This window comes from Haemaphysalis longicornis, unplaced genomic scaffold (assembly GCF_048455015.1).
Source record: "Haemaphysalis longicornis isolate Haplotype H1 unplaced genomic scaffold, Haemaphysalis longicornis Haplotype H1 scaffold_9, whole genome shotgun sequence".
In the NCBI taxonomy this organism is placed as follows: Eukaryota; Metazoa; Arthropoda; class Arachnida; order Ixodida; family Ixodidae; genus Haemaphysalis; species Haemaphysalis longicornis.
Window position 1 is genome coordinate 4,033,689 of NW_027526460.1, and position 21,272 is coordinate 4,054,960.

Here is a 21,272-nt window from a genome sequence, read left to right on the forward strand (position 1 = left end):
CGCGAGGCTTCGACCTTGACAGAACACACCACAGTCCGAACCCGACTGAACATCAACAAATGCGCCCTGTTCCCCTCGTATAACAAGAAGTGGGTCCGCATTCTTCCCGGCCTTCACCACCACCCCTCCCTCTATTTTTGCAATCGCAATGACCACTTCAGAAGGCCACTTCCACGGGTTCTCGCTTCCCCCTGCACATAATAAAAGCAAGGGTGTGCGAACTACCACAAGAAAAGGTTGGAAGATATTTCATTGGCTGTGTTTGGTACTTCACTGCTGCCTGTGTAGATCAAAATTAGGATCAATTAACCGCGTGACATCATGACATGCTGGAAATTAGCACGCGTATGTAACGCCACTTAAGGGCAAGAGTTAACGACGCCTGTAATTTATCTCGATCGAAACATGCGCGCGTGCCGTTACGTGCGCGCCATTACGTGCATGACGAGTACCCAGAGCACAGAGTACGGTTGGAACGCAGCTTCCGTAAACGCGGCAGCCGGCGACCGCCGCGCCAAGATTGCTCTCAAACGCTACTAATGCCGTTGGGAGTTGTTTACGCTATTTCCTCTCAACGACATCTCCGCCGCCCGTCCCGATGCCACTCACAGGCACCAATACATCGTTATGCGCGTTTATTTCAATGAGAAGAGAAAAAAAAAAAAAAGGGGGGGGGGGGGGAGGAGGAAGAACCAGTTTGTTACCGCGAGCTACGAGTTCACTAGGCCACTACGAGGTTTGAAATGAGTATGCCGAACGAAATCAAGAGTATGACGGAAGCCCGTGTGGTCGGGAAAAGACGTGACAATAATTAAAAGCTGGCACGAACCACGAAATTTCGCAACAACAAATACGTTTTGAACGCTTTGAAGATTGCGAACACGGCTTCCGTACGGGAGTCGAAAAGTCTTTCTTTCAATGAACTTTCATGTTGGGTGTCAGCCTCAACAAATCTTGTCTGGTTAACGTTTTGCATACTATGACCATAAAATAATTTATGGTCACAGTATGCAAAACGTTAACCAGACAAGGTTGCTTCGCGCGGGCGTTCTCCAACTGCAGGGGATGCCATGTTTAGGGGGGAGGTGGGGGGGGGGGGGGGGGGGGGCGAAACTGCATGCATCCGAGCAGAAAAACACGCGAACCCCCCCCCCCCCCCCCCCCCCCTTAAAAAAAAAAAAAAAAGAGCGATGGAGGGGACGACAACGTGCGGCGGGCGCCTATGCGTCACACCGAAACTGTCGCCGTGGCGCCTGTACCCGCAATACGTTTAATAAGTGCGCTAACTGCTCGCAACCTGCCACTCGCTCAGTCAGTCTCCCTGGGAACGCGACAGCACGCAGCAGCCACTATGCACGCGAGGACAGCGCACTCAGCGGCCCCCTCCCTGCAGGCCACCGCGGCACTGCACACAAGCCGCACGCCGGCTAGTCACCTCGCGCAATGTTCCCAAGCAGTGCGGGAACAAGAACGCAACAGGGCATAAACCGCGAGGAGGAGGAGGAGGGCCGCTCGTGCCGCTGAGCTAAATTAATTTAGAGGCTGCGGCGCAAAAGGGAGTACATTAAGAGTTGCGCTTGTCACATTTAGGCCGCACTTGACTTGGTCGCGAGTGTGAGCTCAATGCACTACGGCGCCGTACAGCTGCAGAGTGCGTGCTGCCCTTCGCAGTTTTCCCAGCTAAACCCGCAATCTCTCCGGCCGTGGCCCCATTTCTCAAGCAGCGAAACACAAAGACGTTGTGAGATACGCACCGCCGCCTGGAGAAACAACAACGCGGGAAATCCGGAAGACCGCGGTGTCCTCTGAAGCAGGAACAAAAGCTCGTTCCCCGTTCTTTCCCAATTTTGAAACGAGTTCCCGTTACAAGTTTCTTTATTGCGAAAGGAACGCGTTCCAGTTCCACTTCGAACATTGTAACGTGTCGTTATATTTCATTTTTAAATTAAAAATGGTGTCGAATTCCTGGGGTGAAATAGTGAGAAAGTTAGAACTCACATCGAACTACGTTTATTATACGAATATGAACAGCGCCGGCAGGAGTTTTTCTGGAGATAAAAAGGATGCAAAGAAACGCTCCCAGACGATCTTTTTTCAGGGAGCACCGGACAAGTTCCAGACGTAGACTGCGATTATGGTGCTCGATTTTCGTGCTCGTCTATTGTGGGTGCAACACATGTGACCCTTCCCACTTCGTTCTCGCAAATGCGCAGTAAGGTTACTGCGCTTCAGATGGGCAAATAGAAAGTTACTCACATGCAGGAACATGCAGGAACATGCAGGAAGAAACTGTGTCGAAAGGAACAATACATAGGCATTTCATGAATGGTTATTCGATATTGCAGTTTATTTAAAATACCTTACAGGCTGTTGCGACCGAACGGGGGCACCCGATCCGAGCTCCATGGCCTCCGACATACGAGTGGTAGCGTGTATGATACGAGCGGCCAGCCGCTGTTGCAGCCGTGAAGAAGTCCAGAAGCCGTAGGCTAACGTAACTGTTTACTTCATAGCGAGAGGTGAGCCGAAGCCAAAGAACAATGCCCCGACGGGCGAGGTTACAATACAGGACTCGAGCAGAGCGACAACATCGATTCGCTGCTCTAACAGGAATGGTTTACAACGCTTGGGCAGCTCTATTTATACCCAAAAGCGATAACGGTCAAAACGCCAACAAGCTGGAACACGCCACGAACGCCACAGACACACACAACGCTCTTTCCAGAGTTCGTAAGTCGTTCATAGCCTCGGCGCGCGTTGAGTCCGGGAGAGGGGAGAGAGGAGGACTTCGCTGAGTTCGCGGGGCCTCTGTGTCCTTGAAGAGCGTGGAGACGAGCCTCGCAGGCAGCCGCCGAAGTTTTGAAATGCGCCGAAAGTGAAGCGTCTGACGCGGCTTGTCGCAACCTGTCACCGACATGGTTGCGCCTGTTTTCGAAGGCGCGCGCAGGGGCTTCGCCGCACAGCCGAGGAGTGATGCGGGACAGTACGGCGGCGCTGGCCGATTCGTAACAAGGCCCTTTGCAGAGAATTGAGTAAGGGGGTTACAAAAGACAAGCTTTGCGGATCATACAGCACAAATTTGGGGATTTTTGTACTCGAGCCTCGGCATCAAAAACAGCCAATTCCTAGCGATGTAGCGTTTGCAGAAGGAACGCCGTTCCTTCAAAAACATAACGAGTTACCGTTACAGTTCCACCGAACCTTAATGTAACGGTGGCGTTCCTCCAAAAAGGAACTATTTCCAGGAACGCCGTTCCGTACAACACTACCGTGGCGTCGGAAATTCTCGAGTTCGAGTTTCGGTCCTAACCACACACGCCGTCTAGGATCGTGGACTAGCATTGATTTCACCTGCTTGCGGACCCGACCTAGTGTGAACAAAAGAGCTCGATTCGTGTACTTGTCTTCAAAACGCCCCGACCGAACAGCAGCAGCCACGCACAGGAGACGAACTGCAGGATGAACTAGCCCACCCGGGACGAACCAGGATAAAACAATCATCACAAAAACTTGCAAATAATCTCTAACGCGAACGGCTTCAGCTACGAGTAGGAGAAAAGCGAGCCCCAAGTGGATACAGGCTCCTCAAGATAGGCGCCACTGATTCGCCGGGCGATTGAGAAGGACGAGCCGGCTGAGCAAGCGGAGCGGCAGAGGCTGGGCGAATAAAGCTGCGGCCACATCCTCCCGCACGGCCGTGGCCCATCGCGAGCCACGAAGGCAAGGGCAGAGGAAGCGCGGGAGGACGATAAGCCCGCACGGCGCCGCTTTTCTCGGCCGCCAGAAGCACCCGGCACAGCGCAACAAGGGATTGCGGGCAAGTCCCGGAAGAACTGCGGGAGGAGGACGGCCGGCGTAGCTCGTAAACCCAATGAAACTACCCTCCGCCCTCTTGCTTTACACGCACGTCTCCCTCTCTCCCTCGTCTAGAAAGAGGAAGTAAATGCACGCAGCCCTCGCTCCGCGATCGCACGCACAGGGACGAGATTCTGGACGGACAGATTCCGCCAGGCGAGCCCGCATCTCCTTTCAGACCCAGTGAGTGACCGATCGGGCCCTCGACGCGGCCGATATCGCCTCCTCCCCTAGGACGTCTCACAGCCTCTCACTCGTCGTTGCACACGCACAGCGCTGCAGTGCGCGGCTCACGCAGCGATTCGCACGAACAAAATTCCACAACAGTCGGCTCTGCCAAGAGAGGGGATGGAGCTTCTCTCTATCAGGGGATGAGACGGCGGGGGCGAAAAAAGCGAGCGCACTTCACCTGTCCACCACCTGCCTGCTGCCGTAACCACCTCCCACAAAGACGCCCCTTCCAAGGTGCCGTGCAACAGACACGCGCTGGCGGCAACAGAAGGAAGAAGCCAGGCGGCAACGAGAGCGCCGTTTATTCAGTCTCGCTTCCCTGTGCATTTGCGCCCCCTTCAGTCGGATGCGACCGCCGCGAAGGGGAGGCACAAGAGAGGGCGGATAAAGAGGGCCATCCATCACAGCCCGTCGCATCACAGCACGCCCAATTTCTGCGCCATCGACGGACCCGCTCACGACGACAACGCGACGTGCCTGCTTCGCCGCAAGCGCGATCTGCTGGGAAGCCGACTCCGAAGCCGCGCAAAAGGATCTCAGCACGGGGAGTGACGAGACTGGAAGAAAGCAGGGACAGCCCGAAAGCAAAGGCTGTCACAAACTGCTTCCACATATGGACTCCTTCGTTCCTCTGCTGCGTTTTGTGCAAACGAGAGCTGTGCACCCATGTAAAGGAGAAAAAAAAAAAAAAAAAAAAAAAAAACGATTGTGCACACGGCGGCCGTATCGCACTTATTTCACCCAAAAGACCTAACAAAGCGTTCGCTAGAACACGGACCGGTGAAAACAAAACACAACATCGGCAAAAAAAAATGCAGCAGCTGTATTACTTTTAATGGGGAAATCGAGCCCCTGTGGTCTGGATTTCGGGAATAGACGATGAGTAAAATGGGGATTGGGACCCATACAGGAAAGTAAGCACCAGCTTGGGGGATTTTTCACGTGCACTGCGAAGGAAATGAATGTCCCAAACGAAAAGGCAGACCCCGCGATGTGAAAGCCGCCGACATTGAAATTCATGGAAACGCCATTAACATGCACCCGCTAGCGCAGCAGCTCTCGTTTAGCAGCTCAACCTCCTCGGGTGCTCTCGCATTGTCCCCACCCGTCCCTCTAGAACGCTTTGAGGAGGACAGAGTTGCACGAGACGGATAAACACATCGCCACGTCCCCCCATTTGGAGAAAAGTATTTTGAGCGAGCAAAGATCATATCGACCGAGCAGGTGAGGAAAGTGCGCCCAGTTGCGACGTCACACAGAATCTCTTTCACCGTAAATCACTGCAGGTCTAACCGCAACCACTGCGGCCATTCCAAAACGACGCGCATACCACCCTCCGTCACAGTCGAACGCTGCTTTCGCAGAGTTTTCCGCAGAAAAAACGCACAGTCCGGCGACACCAAAAACGATGGGCGGAAAAGCGAGCTCGAAAGCGTGCGCACACGAAGGACAAAAATGCGTGTAGGGACGGGAGGGGACGAAATGGGTCGGGGTGGAATAATAATAATAATAAAAAAAAGATTAACTGCGGCTCAACTTGTTCCGTTGAGGGCTCTGCAGCGTCCAGCCATCCGACGCCGAGCATGGCTCTCCCATAGCAAATGTATGCCCGCCGAGTCCCTCTAATGAGTTGAGTATGCAAATCATTTCAGCCTTTCGAGTCATTGCCCACTCCTTTCCGACTGCTGCTACTCCCCACTCGCCTCCCGTTTTATTTTTTTTCCCCCGATTTCGTACGCGTTTTTTTCTCCCCTTTACTTCTTTGGGCAACCGTCGTTCGTGTCCAACGGCGAGTCAGTTTCCCCAATGTGAAGCTCTGAGTTGAATGCGCAAGTCGTTTGGGTAATGAACTCGGGACCATCTGTGTGGGCTCTCGGTCCTTTTTTTCCATCTCTTACTGCGGGGCTGTCCTACAAATGACGCGGTTCTTCCCCCGTTCCTTTTTTCGCAGAACCCGAATCTCATTTCGATTATCCCCGCCGACTTGTTCCGCTCAAAACCAGCGGGCCCCAAGGGCTAATTTACGCCGGCCTATATCGGGAGACACCTTACAAGAAGTGACCAAACCCGCCAGGAGCTGCGACCTTCTAACGATACAGCTCTAGCTTCTTGGAGATGGGACCGTATCACGGCAACGACGCAGCATCTACCCAGGCAGGAATATACAACTTCAATGGCCACCAAACCGTTCTTTCCAGCACCGCAGAATGAACGGCTCTACGTGATAATGCTCAGCTTTACGTTTCCCCCGACAGCCTTTCCCTGCATGCTGGTCAGTTATCGCGTCATCAGACAACAAAAGAGTTTTAGCACACCGCTACCGTGCTTACGTTAGCGTCTATCATGCTTGCGGTAGTCGACTGCGCATGCGCGAGAAGTTACCGCGAACGGCAACTTCCCAGCACAGGCTTTACCGTCGCCAGCGAGCTTCCTGAGCCGACGAAGTGTACCCTCGCGTCTTGATTACAGCAAATGCAGTGCGCTCGGCGCTTGATGCTTGGTACAGCCGATAAGAGTAATCTTAGTGCATGAAGTTTATTACGTTTTTCTTATTAAATGATGCTCAGGAGCACGACAAACAATTGCTTTTCCCAGATGGGCGAGCTAAATGGCCGCCTCTATTCGTGCTAAGTCTCGCCCACATAAGTTTCCCCGCTCGCAAAGCGCTTTTACGCCTCCAAAATTGTGCTGCGCAAGGCAGCGCAGGTTCTTGAGTTAACAGCGAACCTGTTTGGAACATATTACCAGGAAACTAGCTGTTTATACAATCGTATTTTTTCCTGTGCGCAGTTAAACATACTAAGGAAATGCCGAGAGCGCGCACTTGAGCGCGTGCTTCGCGGCGACTACCCCGTAATTAAAAGAACCGAGAAAAAAATTAAAGCCGCTCCACTCAACGTAATAAAAGCTGTCGGAAGTGCACAGAAGATATTCGCCATATGGGCTGTGGCGCCGTTATTTCGCTCACTCCAACCACCCATCACGCTCTTCGCCTTCCTGTCACACTCCTCGCTTGATGATTGGAACGGAGGTTTGTCCAACGCATTTCAAATTTCCTGCCTTCGCAGTGCTTGCGCGCCCCCTCCCCTGCCCGAAACTGCCCGAGCGGGAGTTCTGTTCTTTTTGTGCTTGTTTTTCATCCCGCACGTGCCAGCCTGCGCAGCCTGGAACACCCCATTTTTTTTCTTGCACTGCCACTTTTTTTTCGCTTACTATCGCAAAAACCAACCCATCGAGCCTTCCTTACTAAATGAATGCGGGGGCTGCCGGTTAATTACATATATTTTGCCTCAAATATACCTATGTACGGACTCCATCCTACCACTTGCGATCCAATTGATTGATTGATTGATTGATTGAAATTTTGGACCGACTAAAATTGATTTGACCGGTAGTTTTATGAAACGCTGCCCAGTACACCTCTGTAGACGTGCATCACTGTCGACGTTCCTGAGGACAGTACGCTCAAGCGGACGTGGCCGTGAAAGAGTAATCGTCATCCATCACCACACTGCGTCTTTTCTTCCTCCTCGTTTTTGTCGCAACTGAGAGCCTCGGCCAATCGCCCTTGTTAGGCCTATGCTTAGGCATAACGTTGGGCGTCCCTAAAGCTAAGCTCAACGACGTACCAAGCAACGTCCCACCCTGCCCGCCAAGGTGCAGGCACCATGTGACGACGTTAAACCACCCTAAAGCGCGAGTTTAGGCCTAACGTCAAGCCGGAGCCCCATGCCTGACTCCCGTTGCGTCGCCAGCAGTCCGGCTCAGGCTTAATCTGACACCCACGATCACGATATCTATGCCGTTTGAGTAAACGGGCTTTCGCGCAGAAAACAAACCGCGATTATGCCCCCCCCCCCCCCCCCCCCACACACACACACACACACACGCACACCGGCTCACTGGGCACTTTTCTACCTTTTTCTTTTTTGGCTTCGAACACCGCAAAATATCGACACATTAGGAGTAATAGAGTAAATCCCAAAGTTGGATACCGCGTAGGTCCCATTTGCCGTGCCAACTGCCGGGTGTACTTTGAAGCAGTGTTACTTCAATCCCTGTTCAACGCAAAGAGCTGTTTTAAAATTCGGGTCCGTTCCGTGCCTTCACACGCGCCCACGATGAAAGAGAGCCGGTTATTGCCTGAAGCCACTGGCTTACTCGGGAAATGATCCCACGAAGACCCACCTAGCAAACAAGGCGCAACAGCAGAGACAAAAGAGCAGCAGCTTAGCGGCAGCAACTCGTCGCTCCTCACCCTCGCCCACCCGCACTGCCACGGCCATTTAAATGCCGCTCGGAGAGAACAAACCCTGCAACAAGAGGAAGAAGCCACACTTGGGTGGAAAAGGCGGAGGCAAATCGGTCGTGCACGATGCAAGGGGAACAGAGAGAGAAAGTGCGAGGGAAAGGGACAAGGGACGAATCTGCTCTCCAAAGCGAAACGTGCCCGGATTTGTCGAGCGGCAACAGCGGAGAGGCGCTGACGCGGGTGCACCGCGCACAATTGTGCACGCACGCACGCACAAAAAAGTCAAATGTCCACAGACGTCCACCGGAGAAAACGTAGGTGCCCCCGCTAGATGGCGGGAGTAGGAGAACGACAAAAGAGAGAAGTGCTAGCATCTCTCCCCACGTTCTCCTGTCCGGACAGTTCTCGCGCACCGCGAAAAAAGAAAGGGAAAGATTGGGGAGAAAGGGCCGCCGCCGCTGCCTTAGGCCCCTTACCTTACTAAGGTCGCCTTAGAACTCGCAAGGAGGCCTTAGTTCAATTTTGGAACGTTCCCTACTGAGGCTTCCTTACGAAACGCTCCCTTGATGTCTCCTTACTGCAAGGTCGCTCGCGCGCTACCTTGATGCGACCTTACGCCGCTCTTTCAACTGGACGCACACTTCTCCGCAGCACTCGGCACACGCCTCGTTAGGCCGCGCGGAACGCTGGGAGCTCCGCCCGGCGGTGCTGCGGGAGGAACGCGACGGCTATGGCATCCGAGACTTTGCACTGTTTTGCCTGCGGGTGGACGACTTCATGTGCGGCGACGTGTACAGATATCCGTCGCTCACGATGAGGCAGCCGCGAGACCGCCTCAACCCGATGGAGCTGTACAGCGACGACGAGTTTTCATTCCGCTACCGCTAGCATCGGGGCGGATATTTGATCGCCGCTATCTGTGCAACTGCGAATGACAATACCTAAGACAACTTTTCACCACAGTATCATCCCGTTCCTCGCATGTGAAAGTTTATTTCAGCTATAATTGCCGTTTGAGAGATCGGTGATCGAGACATCTGCCGTAGCATGTTTCGATGCTTCCGAGCAGGTACCGCCATCTTTCGGCCGCTCGGCGCACCGCGCGCCGCGATGACCGGTCGAACCAGCGAACCTGCGCGGCCGGTCAGCGTCGAGGCAGATATCTGATCGCCGACTTTAAATAAGCGCTGATAACGATCCCTAGCACAATTTTTCATCGCACGAACACCTACTTTATCGCACTTGGAACTTCTTTTGACGGTTGACGGTGGTCGGCGACCTGGTCACCGTCTCGCAGCCCACGGTCAGCAATGGGCTCTGGGAAGTTACGCAGGCGGTGTGCTTGCGCCTGTTCCCAAAGTACGTCGGCTACCAAACGCAACAAAGAGGAAACGCTTATGACGCGGAGTTGTTTTACATCACGCGGGCACACGTTGGGCATGCTGTTGTATTCGTCGCAAAGTCGCTTCCACACTTTAGGTTTCGCTTGCAGCGACATGGCGTTGCTCTTGTTGCACTCTACAAAGTTTTTGTATTTCCGTACCAGTTCTTGGAGAAGTTCTTTTTTTTCTTCTGTGTAATCCACTTTCCCGGGCATGGTTACACTGGCGCTACGCTCGCACAAAACGTTGGCTCGCACGTTTCAACGCTAAATGCGATGTTGACAAAAATCAACGTGAGACTTGCCAGACTAGATTTGACTTACAAGCAACTGTAGTAACCGACCGGTACAACTTGTTTCAAGAACTGCGCAATAAGCAAACATTAAATATATATGCCCGTATAAATGTAAAACACGACAAATTTCATGCCTATCACGGCTAATGAAGGCACATTTTAAGAACAAATTGCGCTTACCCTCGCACCCATGTGCACGAATGGCTTCCTTGGCGGGAGTAAGGGCGCCCTTTTGTAAGGAAGGTTGAGGGAGGCTTTAAAAATGAGAATCGGAGCTGCAAGGTCGTCTCACTGTAGGGGAGCATGAAGGGCTCCTTTAGTAAGGTGAGGAAATGGGGTAAGGTAAGGAAGGTTTTAAAATTTGGGCCTTAGTCGTAGCATTTCAGAAGCGCTTCCTTTTTTCTCCTTTTACCGCCGCTGTTCTGCTTTGGCACCGCCCCGCAATCTTGGTTCTTGTTGACACTCTGAGACTTCGTTTCCCTCTTCGCATCTGTCGCTAAGCCCGTCACACCCCACGGCCACATCCTCTGCCCAGGCATCGATCACGTTCTCCGTCGCTTGCGGTGCGCCTCTCCCTTGCTTTGCATTGTCGCTGGCAATTTACGGGCACGCGACTCTTCCCTTTTCCCGGTTTCGTTCTTCAAGCAGACGCTCTTGCAAGGCCCTCCACCCCCATGTTTTAACCTACCCGGTCAGAAAACGACGACCTGGTTGGAATGCCCCCCGAATGAAAGGATGGGTAACAAGTTCAACTTGCGCCTAATACAGCGGCTAAAGAGCTGCGTTTCAGTTTCACGCCGCCTGCCATAGCACGACAAGGTGGCTGAGACCATCTCGCTTCTCAAACGCGCTGAGAAGCCCAACCACCGACGACGCGCGCTTCGCTTCTGGTGCACAGTCTGCAGGCGGTCGCACACCTCCCGGAGCTGCCTGCATGCAGCGTTCGATCATTCTCACGGCCAGCCTCACCTGGGTTCGAAAGCCGCGGTGGCCGTCGGGAGGAGCCAGTGCTTTCTTCCCCGAGCATGCATCGGGGGTCAAGATCCTCAAATAGTTGGCGCACGGCTTTTGGGCAAAAACCGGTCGAAGAGGACAGCCCGACAACCGAGTTTGTTCGGAGCCGCGGCGAGAGCGGACGTACGAGAGCGGACGTACGGCCTCCGCGTGCGCGCCGGCGCATTTTTAAAATTTTTACCCCCAATTTTCATTTTGCCTTGTGTCGCCTTCAATGTCTTCGTAAATACTTGTAAACTCTCAGAATAGACTTTTTTCTCATCCTCTACCTTCGGAGTCATCGTCATCCGGTACTTCCCGCCCCTCCACGACGACACGCCCTACCCCGACTATGAGCCAAACTCTTTTCGATTATCATTTACGAACAGTTGTGTCCTTCCCTAGGCTCGGAAGAGCGACGCCGGCAGCTGAGCCCTTCATCGCGAGGTATCGGCAAGCAAGCAGCAGCCAGCCAATCAGCGAGACTGTCAGAGGCCGCGAGACGCCGACTGCCCGCTCGAGGGGACGCACCCCAGGCGGAAGTGACAAGTGCCCTCGGGAAACCACGTGGACAGCCGTTTACTTCCGCTAGGCTCGCCTGACCGTGAGGCCTGGCCACACGCTTCCCCCTCGAACACGGGAGGAGAGCGGCGCGTGGTAGGCAGCGAGCCGCGGGCAGCCGACCAAATTGCGTTCGCTTTGAGGCGGCCAAGAAACGTCGTTACCGCCGAGCCAGAAATGCAATCCGCTGCGTGGCGAGTGCCCTCATCGACCACCGGCTTCTCTCCGGTACCACTGCACGCAGAGACCGCGCAAAATCGCTGATCAACGCCAACCGTTTACGACGACATCGACGCCCGCTAAGGGGAAAGAAATAGGAGCGCCGGTAGCCTCGTTACGTGGCGACGAGCAGGACGCCTGCGCCCGTGCAGTGCGGTCAACAGCGGCTTGACCACATTGTAGTAACCCTCTCGCAGGGGTTTCCCCAGGCATCGAATCAAGAGGGGGGGGGGGGGGGGGGGGTGTCTCAATGGCTCTGGGGGAGGGGGGAGGGGGTTCATAAACTAGAAAAGCTGTTTTTTTATCCCACTAGTTAAAAATAGACGTCTGTTAACCAAACGCTCATCCCCATGACGTACGTTTTTCATTTTCTCTATATAAATATATATATATATATATATATATATATATATATATATATATATATATATATATATACACACACACACCTGAGAGGCGGTGCTTTCTATTCAATCTAAGAAAAAAACAAATTTAGAGAAATTCATTTTCTCTAAATTTTCAGTTTTTCTTTTTTAATTTCTCGCCATTTTTCAACGTATAAGGACATATTCGATAAGGACAAATTTTGAGTTCTTGAAACAATGTTTAGGTAGTACACGAATTATGCAGCACTTATAAATCAGGCATTGATTGTACGCTCCCGATTTATTAAAACGCCAGGATTAGCTTCCGCAGCGCTTCGCCTCGCCAAATTGCCCATTTTAAATGTACATGCTGAAAGAGCTTCTGCAAAAATTACGGTTGTAAACAAAGAACGGCATCGAATCAATGAAGAAAGTAAATTATATGTGTGTTTACTGCACTTAGTTCAAGTCAAAGGCGGCCTCAGTCGAAGTAATTTTGGGTGAGTGCTTGTCGATATATGCTTTGCTCGTACCTCCTCATGGGCTTGTTCTTGCCCTGTACCAGTGGCCTCTGACGAATCGATATGTTATTTAATTGCAGTTCTTATAATTAAACTTGCACACGTCTTACTTGACGCAGCGTGAAAGCAGCGCTAATCATCCAGGGTCCATAAAAACAAAAGCAATTGAAGACCGGGCGCATGGTACTAGGCCAAATAAAGATGCTGAAAAAAATCTTCGAATATCGAAAGTGTGAAATTTTATTTATACATTTACAGAAACGCAAAGTGTTTTTATTGCGAATGAAAGAACCAAGCAATAAATTCCAAAATAAAAATTGGAGAAGTACGCATTTTTGAAGACTAGAACTTCATAACGCCGCACCTTATTTACAACCGTCTAGGCTTCTTTCTGTAGCACTGCACCGCTTTTGCGATGAAATGATTAAAAACATGTCGGTCAACGTCAATAGCATCTCGCGCATCGGGTACTGCCGATCGGTTACTACCGAGGCTACTGCTAAGAATAGCAGACGGGCAGTCCGCGCATGCGCAGATCGATACTGAAAAAGGTCCGTACAAGGACTGACAGGAGTGAAATTTGGGGATTCCAGAAAAACTATGGGGGGTGTAGGGAAATCACTGCCCTCTCGTTCGTTCCGCAATAGAATGCGAGATACGGCACGCCGCGGGAACGGTGCCCTTCCTCGTTTATGTCTGTGTTTCTTTACCCGTATTTTCTACAGTGACGCCTCCTTGTTGTTTTCCTCCTTCGTTATTTTGCGAGCTTGCTCTCGTACTACAGCACGAATACATGCGCGTGCGTGTCTGTGTGCCCGGCAACAAAATGACTCCCTTCCGCGCTTCTCCTACATTGGGCATTCGACGAAGCGAGTTTCGGCCGTACAAAAGACGCGCGGTGAAGATGCGCAGTCGCGCTGCTTCGAACCCGACGAAAAGTGGTCCCCAGATGGCGGAAATAAAGAAAAAAAAAAACGGTTCCGGCTCAGCTCAACTAACCCAGGATATGCAAAGCGGCAGCCTGGCTTAGCCTGTTTAAGTCTTGGTTTCACTCGGTTAAACCTTAGCCATTATACTATTCGTCCAAAGCCTGCCTATGTCTACGATTCCGAGCCGAACGGCTTGCGGACTGCTTGCCGACAACGGCTCAAAGCCCTCCGGGTCCAGCTCAACGCTACGAAAAAACGGCTCTACCTCGCTCTCATTCATGGCCAAGCTCGCATGCACGCGGCGAGTCACGTGGTCCGGCGAGAACCAGCTGGGGAGAGCGCGTGCGCCGACTCGTAGGCAGCGCCGTCGGGAGGGAGGGAGGGAGGGAGAGAAACTTTATTTGAGCCCCGTCGGAGCAAGGCCCGGCGAGTGACGTGATAAGCTGCCAAGGATAAGGCGCAGCTGCGGTCAAATGAAGGTCAAATGTACCGCGACGGCGAAACCGCTCGAAGAGATTAGTACAGGTTTCTGGGCTGACCTGAAGTGTCCCTGGCACACTGTTACATCCTGGAAGGCGACCCCGAAACGGGGTTCCATCGCCTCCGTCATGCGTGTGGTAACGTGGTGGTGAGCGGCCAGAAAAAGTTGTTGCCTCGGTGATGACGACAAGAAGCCGAAGGCAAACTTAAATGGTTTACTGCATGGTGAGAGATGAGCCGGAGCAATACAGGAACAATAACCTTCCGGGCGAGGTTACAGTACAAGACTCGAGCAGAGCGACAGCATGGGTACGCTGCTGCGAAACGAATGAAATTTGCACTCGGAAGAACCCCGTATTTATGCCCCATGCGCTAACGGTAAAACAGTTCTCTTGGTGCTTCTGCACACAGCCCGAACATAATACAGACACACACAACACTCTTCGCAGAGTTCGTGAGGGGCCGGCAGCAGCGCAACACCACCTAGTCGGTGTTGAGCAGCGGCTCTCGTTGAACCTGAGAGAGGGTGTAGTAATGGCAGCGCCGATGAGCCTTGACGGGGCTGTGTCTCCCTTCCATTGTGGGCATTGCGTTAGGTACCCCTCCGCCGGCAGGATAGAAGGGAACGTTCGCCGCCGGTGCCAGTGTTTTGTTCCCTGGGGGCCGGGGGTCAAGGCCATCAAATAGTTGGCGTTTTGAGTAGGACCGGTCGAAGAAGACAGCCCGCCAACCGAATGCGCTTACTTGGACAAGTTAGTCGAGAACTGCGACTGCGAGCGGTCGCACGAAGACTCTCCCGCGGCGGTTTCTGAGCGCCAGAACCCCACTCACTTTTTCAACCAACCGTGCGGCGGTTTGGCACCTATTTGGCCTCCGGGCCCCCATCAGGGATCGTGCCGCGATACCCAGCCTTGTGCGCTGCAGCGCCTTTGAAGTTTAACCCAGTTTTCATTTGTCTTTGTGTTCGGGCTTCATCGCCTGCTATAAATACTTGTGTATACAGGTAAATAGACTTTTCTTCCTCATCTACCTCCTTTGTCATGCCATCGGGTGCCTCACACCTCCTTCACGACGACACAACCAACATCACCGACGAACCAAACTTTACTAGGGAGGAAAGGAGATCTCGGCTGCGGCGCCCGCCGCGCCGGGACAAGCTTCAACTTGGACCGTTGGCTGTCGCTGCAACGGCTTGAGTCACCGCCAAGAGGCGCCCACGCGCCAGGCACACGTAGTGGTAGGCTCTGCCACAAAGCACGGGAGCACTGCATGAAGCTTGCAGTACGCGCGAAATGAATAGCGGCGCGCTGAATCGTAACAGCTAGAGGCGGGTAAAATTTGGTGCACCGCTGGCTAACGCCAGAGAACGCGCCACTCGAGCTACTTGTCTGTTTCCTCGATGCCAAAGGTGAGCCCCCTCTGCAGCAGGCAAAGACGAATCCCCTCTCGAATATCCCCAGCTTCATTCCCAGAGACTCGCAACGAGTGCACGACGCAGCCCTCCCTCAGTGCTCAAGCGGAAGCGGCCGAAAGTTGGGACGACGCTGAAACTGTCAACTCGACGGAAGCGTTCGGTCCCGGGGGAAGCGGCGGCCGCGCAGCCACGCTGGTGCAGGAGATCGTTAAGGCATTAGGGCCCTTGGAGCGCGTCGAAGCTTCTGCAGTTGTTCGGAGCCAGTGCGCCGGCAGGCTCTCGTCGCTCCCCTCCCCCTAAAAAGGTTAGGCGCGCTGAACTCAAAACTCAACCCTTGCACACTACGGGCGAAGAAGTTTGTCGAGCAACTAAAATCAATAGCGGGTCGGCGGCGAATACGCGCAAAAGCCACTTACTGCGAACGGTCCCAGGAAATTTATGAAGCAGGAACAGGTTTCGACTAATGACCGTAAGACTACGATAAAAAGCCCTGCCTGTGATATTGCCGGTGTCATCGAAAGGTGCATGCGCTGGCTATGAGCTGCCGCACTGCACGAGAATTCGCCTTCACTTACACTTAAAGGGGCCGTGAACAGAAAACGCATTTGTCTTTGCCTAATTTTGCCTGCTTGAACGACCTTTTAAGAACCTAAATTCCAAATATTTTTACTATTCATTCCTTCTAGAATTTAGGAGACGCCTTTGCGATTCTCGTTTTGAGGCGTATCCCAAGCGACCATGCGCGCATCGTCCGTCGGCAGCGCAACTAGCTGTGACGTCACATTCAGAACAATCGAGAGTTAGACGCTCTTTGTGCAAATTGTTCTGCAGATCTGCAAACCCGATATTTTAAAATAATGCATCCTTTCTTCGTTGCCATAAACAGTTTTTCATCGACGCGACCCGCGTCGCGACCGCTTCAGTTTTCTGGCAACCGTTGTAGCAGAACTCAGACCTACTGGCTGTTTGTACGGTTTGTAACCAGCTTTCCTTCTGAAGTTAACGTTGTTTTGCCGAATTCTCTTCGGAATCTTGCCTTTTTTTTGTATAAAATGGCACAAAACTGATCAAGCAAAAGAAAATTTCCCCGCATTTCCCCGAGGGGAAGAATGTGAAAGTGCGAATGCAGGAGTTGAATTTGCGCGGTTCGGTAATAATCGCGAAAGAGAGATCACACACACACACACACACAACTACAAAGAAAGAAAGATGCATTTATTCACAGACACCTATTTGTGTTGTCGTTGTACTTGATTGCTAGAGCGGATCTCAGCTTTGAAATTTCGTGTCAGTACTCCTTTAAGCGGGTGCATTAGCCCTTCTCACGCCCGATTCCTGGCCAATCCCCCACGTGGGTATGTGCCATGTCAGCGGCCAGGCAGCGCGCGCCCATCTCCCCCCGTTGCCAAGGAAGACGAGGAGATTCCTGGCCAATAAAGTGCATTCGCACTTAAAAAAAAAGCTGAAATGCCACGTGAACAATTCGAACTTACGGCCGCCGGGCCAGCCCAACGCTACGGCGAGCCTGCATTCAAGTAAACACTTTAACCACTACACTATCGACGTGAGAAGCGGGCGCGGCAGAAATTTGCAGCATAAAAGCCGCTTCGCATTTGTAACCCAGCCTTCTGGCGTGGTTTCATAAACTCTAATCAACAGAGCTTTAACCGCCAACTGACTGTTGAATTCTTCTGCAGCAAGCCAAAGGGGAGCATATCCAATCAACGAAACAACGTTAACAGCATTGTTTACTGGAGGAACAGAAAGCAATCGAACTGCATGATGGTGGGACTCGGCGCTGTATCACTGCTTCTCGCTAGTTATTTTTGCGCTCGATGAGTAAATGACTAGTTGGTTTTAAGTTCAGACTACTCGAAGTTCCTTATGTAGTAAATTATCATTTTACGCTTTCGGTAATTTATCTCGTCAGTTCAGAAGCCTCACGTTCGCGCAACTCACATAACAGGCTACATAAGACAGACGTCGGCAAACTTCGGCTAGCAGAACGACAGCTTAGACTCGTGCGGAACAGCGTAAGCAGTTTACGAATACCCAGTTTGGGTTAAACGAGGTTATGTCTGCCTTCGCCACTCGCCCGCGTTGTTAACTGAAATTTCGTTCGACCATGCTGATCAGTCGTATCAAAGATCCAGTACCGGTCCCAGGGGGGGGGGGCGAAGGGGAACGATTCCCTCCCCCCCCCCCCCCCCCCCCCCAATTAAAGAGTTCCTCAGCTTCTTATTTTTTTTTTTAAGCCTTCCGGTTGCGCGAGGTTAAATCCCACTCCTGCGAGGCCGCAAGCCTGTTGTGAACGTCAGAAATGCGGGCTCGAGCCAGTCGTTGCACCACCTAAGGGGCGCCAAAACCAGTGTGTCGCTAACACAAATCACGGTGATTTGTGCGCAAGCGGGTTACACCACATTACGCGCACACTCCTGCATGTTATCACCTCCTCCGCAGAACTGGCGCAAGGAGGGGAGCGGTTCTTTACTCTCCCCCCCCCCCGCCCCCCCCCCCAAAAAAAAAAAAAACAGTCCCTGGGACCGCTACTGCAGAGATCCCACATCTTCCGTTGAGTTGGAAGGCGAGTGCCATCGTGGCGCCATGTTCTAGATTTATCTAACCCTTTGCATCACCTCCTTTACATTTAAGTAAAAAGTAAAGCAGGCAATGACCTTTGCGAGCCCGCTCATGTTAACATGTTGTGCAGACGAAGGGGAACCATGATTGGCTTCTACCAAGCCGAGTTGAGGAGGACAGCCTCGGTGAAACCGGAACGGCGTTCTTTTCCCCTATTTGACGATCTCGGGGAACGAAACGGGTATGGATTGTTTGTTTATCAAGGCTACACAGTTATAATTACCCACACAAGACATTTTTTGTTTAAATCTCTTCACGACCTCTTCAACTGGTACGCCAACACCAACCGCAAATGTTTTGTTTTTGTCACATAAAAGAAGCGGATGCACCACTACATGCTCAGGGGAACAGATAACTGTCATGCCCTCGTAGCTTTATTCACTTCGCGTCGCTGTCGCCCTAAGTGCCGCCAAATTAATGATTGGCGCCAGTCACTAATTCAGCTCCCGACGCAGCTTCCTAACTAAGCCTCGTATCGCCTATCCGCCTCGCGCGTGGGAACAATAGCGGACATAAATGCCCACCCTGAGGAACTCCGGCCGGTTACATTATACGAAGTCGCGAAAATGCCAGGGACAAGGCATTTTTGCGACGCCAGGCTAATTGCGAAACTCTTCCCACCTGCTCCTTTCCCAAATACCGGCGCTGAAACCAAGCGAAAGTCTGCGCTCCTGTTCGCGCTGACACCACCAAGGCGTGAGAAGTTAGAACCCGTAAGAGAGAACAAAAATACCACGGATCCATTCGCGAGGGGCGAATTCACGTCATAAGGCCTCACCACGAGAAGTCCTAGGCAGCGAAGCAGCTGCCCAGAAAAGAAGTCGGCCGCAAGTGAGGTTATTTGTTTCTTCTCGGCCGTAAAGAGCATAAACGTTGGTAACGACTGCACTTTCGTCTCGCACGACACCGAGAGCTCCTCTCTCCCCTCGATAACGGCTACTTCAGCCGGCGCCCAGACGAGGGAAGTGGGGTTGCAAGAAACGGCTGACCGCCCTTCGACGTCCGCACGCTTGGACGGGGGCACGGGGCGATCGAAGAAGCATCGACAACGCCACCGAGGAAGGCGCATCCCTCTTCCAATCGAGCGCGCCCGCAGCACGCGTCAGCTTCACAGAGCGGATCTCGGGAGTGTCACCTTCCGACGCTACTCCTGGCCTACGATCCATCCACCCACCATGCCGAAAGGCGGAACTTCGTTAGCCGCTGAAGCGAATTACTGCGAGGCCGAGCTCCACGCCCCCGTCGCGAAAACACAGTCCGCGCACCTTGTTTATACTTTGCGCGTATTCATGGCACACAGGCGTTTGTCGACGCCTGTCGGTGATGTTAGCGCAGGTTCCAATTTTTCCACGCCTCGGACTGACGACTTTCCGGTAAATTCGTGAACTGCAGGCACGCCAGCCAAAATTGTCCGCAGCGGCGGGACAGTGCGCACGCACGATTTCAAACTTCTTAACGGACAACGCAATATTGTTACGTGGAGGCGGGACGAGTGACAGTGGCTGAATGCCAAGCGATATATTTACATGATGTCGTCCATCACAGCGCCACGCAAAGCCCCGCACCACGCCCACAACTTCGCCCCTGCGTGTTCTCTTCGTGACAATATATAACATAATAGCATTCTTTCACCCTGCCACCTTGGTTGAGAGGATTCGCACTCCCGAAGAACGACGCTGCCTAGCAACGCGAGTCGCGGTATTCTTTCGCTCCGCTACATTTGATTGAAAAGCTTCGCACACGACGGACGCGATTTTACAGGCAACTAGCGGATTCGCGCTAAAGAAATTTAGGCAGCACGGTAGGCTGCCATTATAAGGGCCACTGCACACACAAAAGAAAAACGGACGTGTTACGCGTTCTGCTATGTACTGGAAAACAAGCGCGAGTCGATTCCTGTAGGTGGCGAGAGCGCGCAAATAGAACCAGCGCGTTACACGGAGTGTAAAGAAAGGGCTGACCTTCTTGAGGTGTCCCGTGGAGGTTCCGAGGAAGGCGACCGTGTAGTCGTGCGTGGACACGGCCGCCACCGAGGTGAGCAGCACGTTGGAGTAGGTGAGCACGGGCGTGGCGTTCACCGGCTTGCCGCCGTCCAGCGGCGTGTTCACGTCCATGCCGCAGAAGTCGTCGTTGATCTGCACTTGCTGCACAAGGGGAAACAAGAGCGGAAGGTCAGTTCAGGAGGAGGGGCCAATCAACACTGAGCGAGAGAAGAAACACACGGCTTCGTATGTTAAAGGAGCCATGAAGACAAAATACAAGTTGGTGTTATTCGAAAGATTTCTTGTTTTATAGTGCCCCCAGCGCTTGTCCGAATGCAAACGATGCTTTATTCACAAAGAAATTAATTAATTCAAGTTAAAATTTTGTTTTTCCCGATAAATCGTGCGTTTTCGTGGTCTGCAATGACATCACACGAACCGACTGCTCTGCTGCGGTCCCCAAAAAGATATTTCTAGGGACCATAGCTCTCTGCCGCCGACTGGGAGGCCTTGTTTAGTGAAGTAAAGTAAAGTAAAGTAAAGTAAAAGTTCCTAGTCCCCTTTGATGCGGGACAGGCGCTGGGTAGCGCCTGAACCTAGTGAACCTAGATGAACCTAGATGGCGCCACCATACCGTAGCAAGCCGTTTTCTGCCTTTAGCACGGAGCAAGAATTTCTTTCTCCTTGAACTTCGTTGTTTTGTAGCGTAAGCTACACTGGCCGAGGCTGAGCAGTTTCGCGTGTGCCGTGAAGGGCCGTTCTGCGCAAGCGCGAGGGGAATTGGCTTGGCTTGGATCGGATTGAAGTGGATTGTGTTGCGTCATAGCCGCGGCAAACGCACTGGCGCAGGTGTGCGCCTCAATTACGCAGTAGCCAAGTCTGACGCTGCGCCGGAGCCGCTTGATAGCCGTTTCGCGTGGCTCGTGAAGAGCAGTGCTGAGCATGCGCGAGCACTGACAGGACAGGACTGGACTGGATTGGACTGGATTGCTGAACCTTAGCTCACGCTACGTATATCCTGGCATAGCAGAGCTAAGCCACTACTAATTTTTTTTGACCGTATTTAAACCTGGCTTGTTTTTGTTCACGGAGAAAATAATCGTTTCGTGAAACAGTGCTCGCTTGACAAATATGGTCACGTAAGACACTGTTC

The 21,272-nt window shown here is 52.5% G+C and overlaps 1 protein-coding gene across 6 annotated transcripts in view; it reads right to left on the reverse strand.

The window, feature by feature from the left end:
• Positions 1–21,272, reverse strand: part of Plexa (plexin A) — a 380,874-nt gene that overhangs the window by 56,844 nt on the left and 302,758 nt on the right. For all 6 annotated transcript variants that reach the window (XM_077685386.1, XM_077685384.1, XM_077685388.1 and 3 more), the window contains one exon: positions 20,099–20,281. In XM_077685386.1, the coding sequence (XP_077541512.1) occupies positions 20,099–20,281 (183 nt within the window). The remainder of the gene's footprint in view (positions 1–20,098; positions 20,282–21,272) is intronic.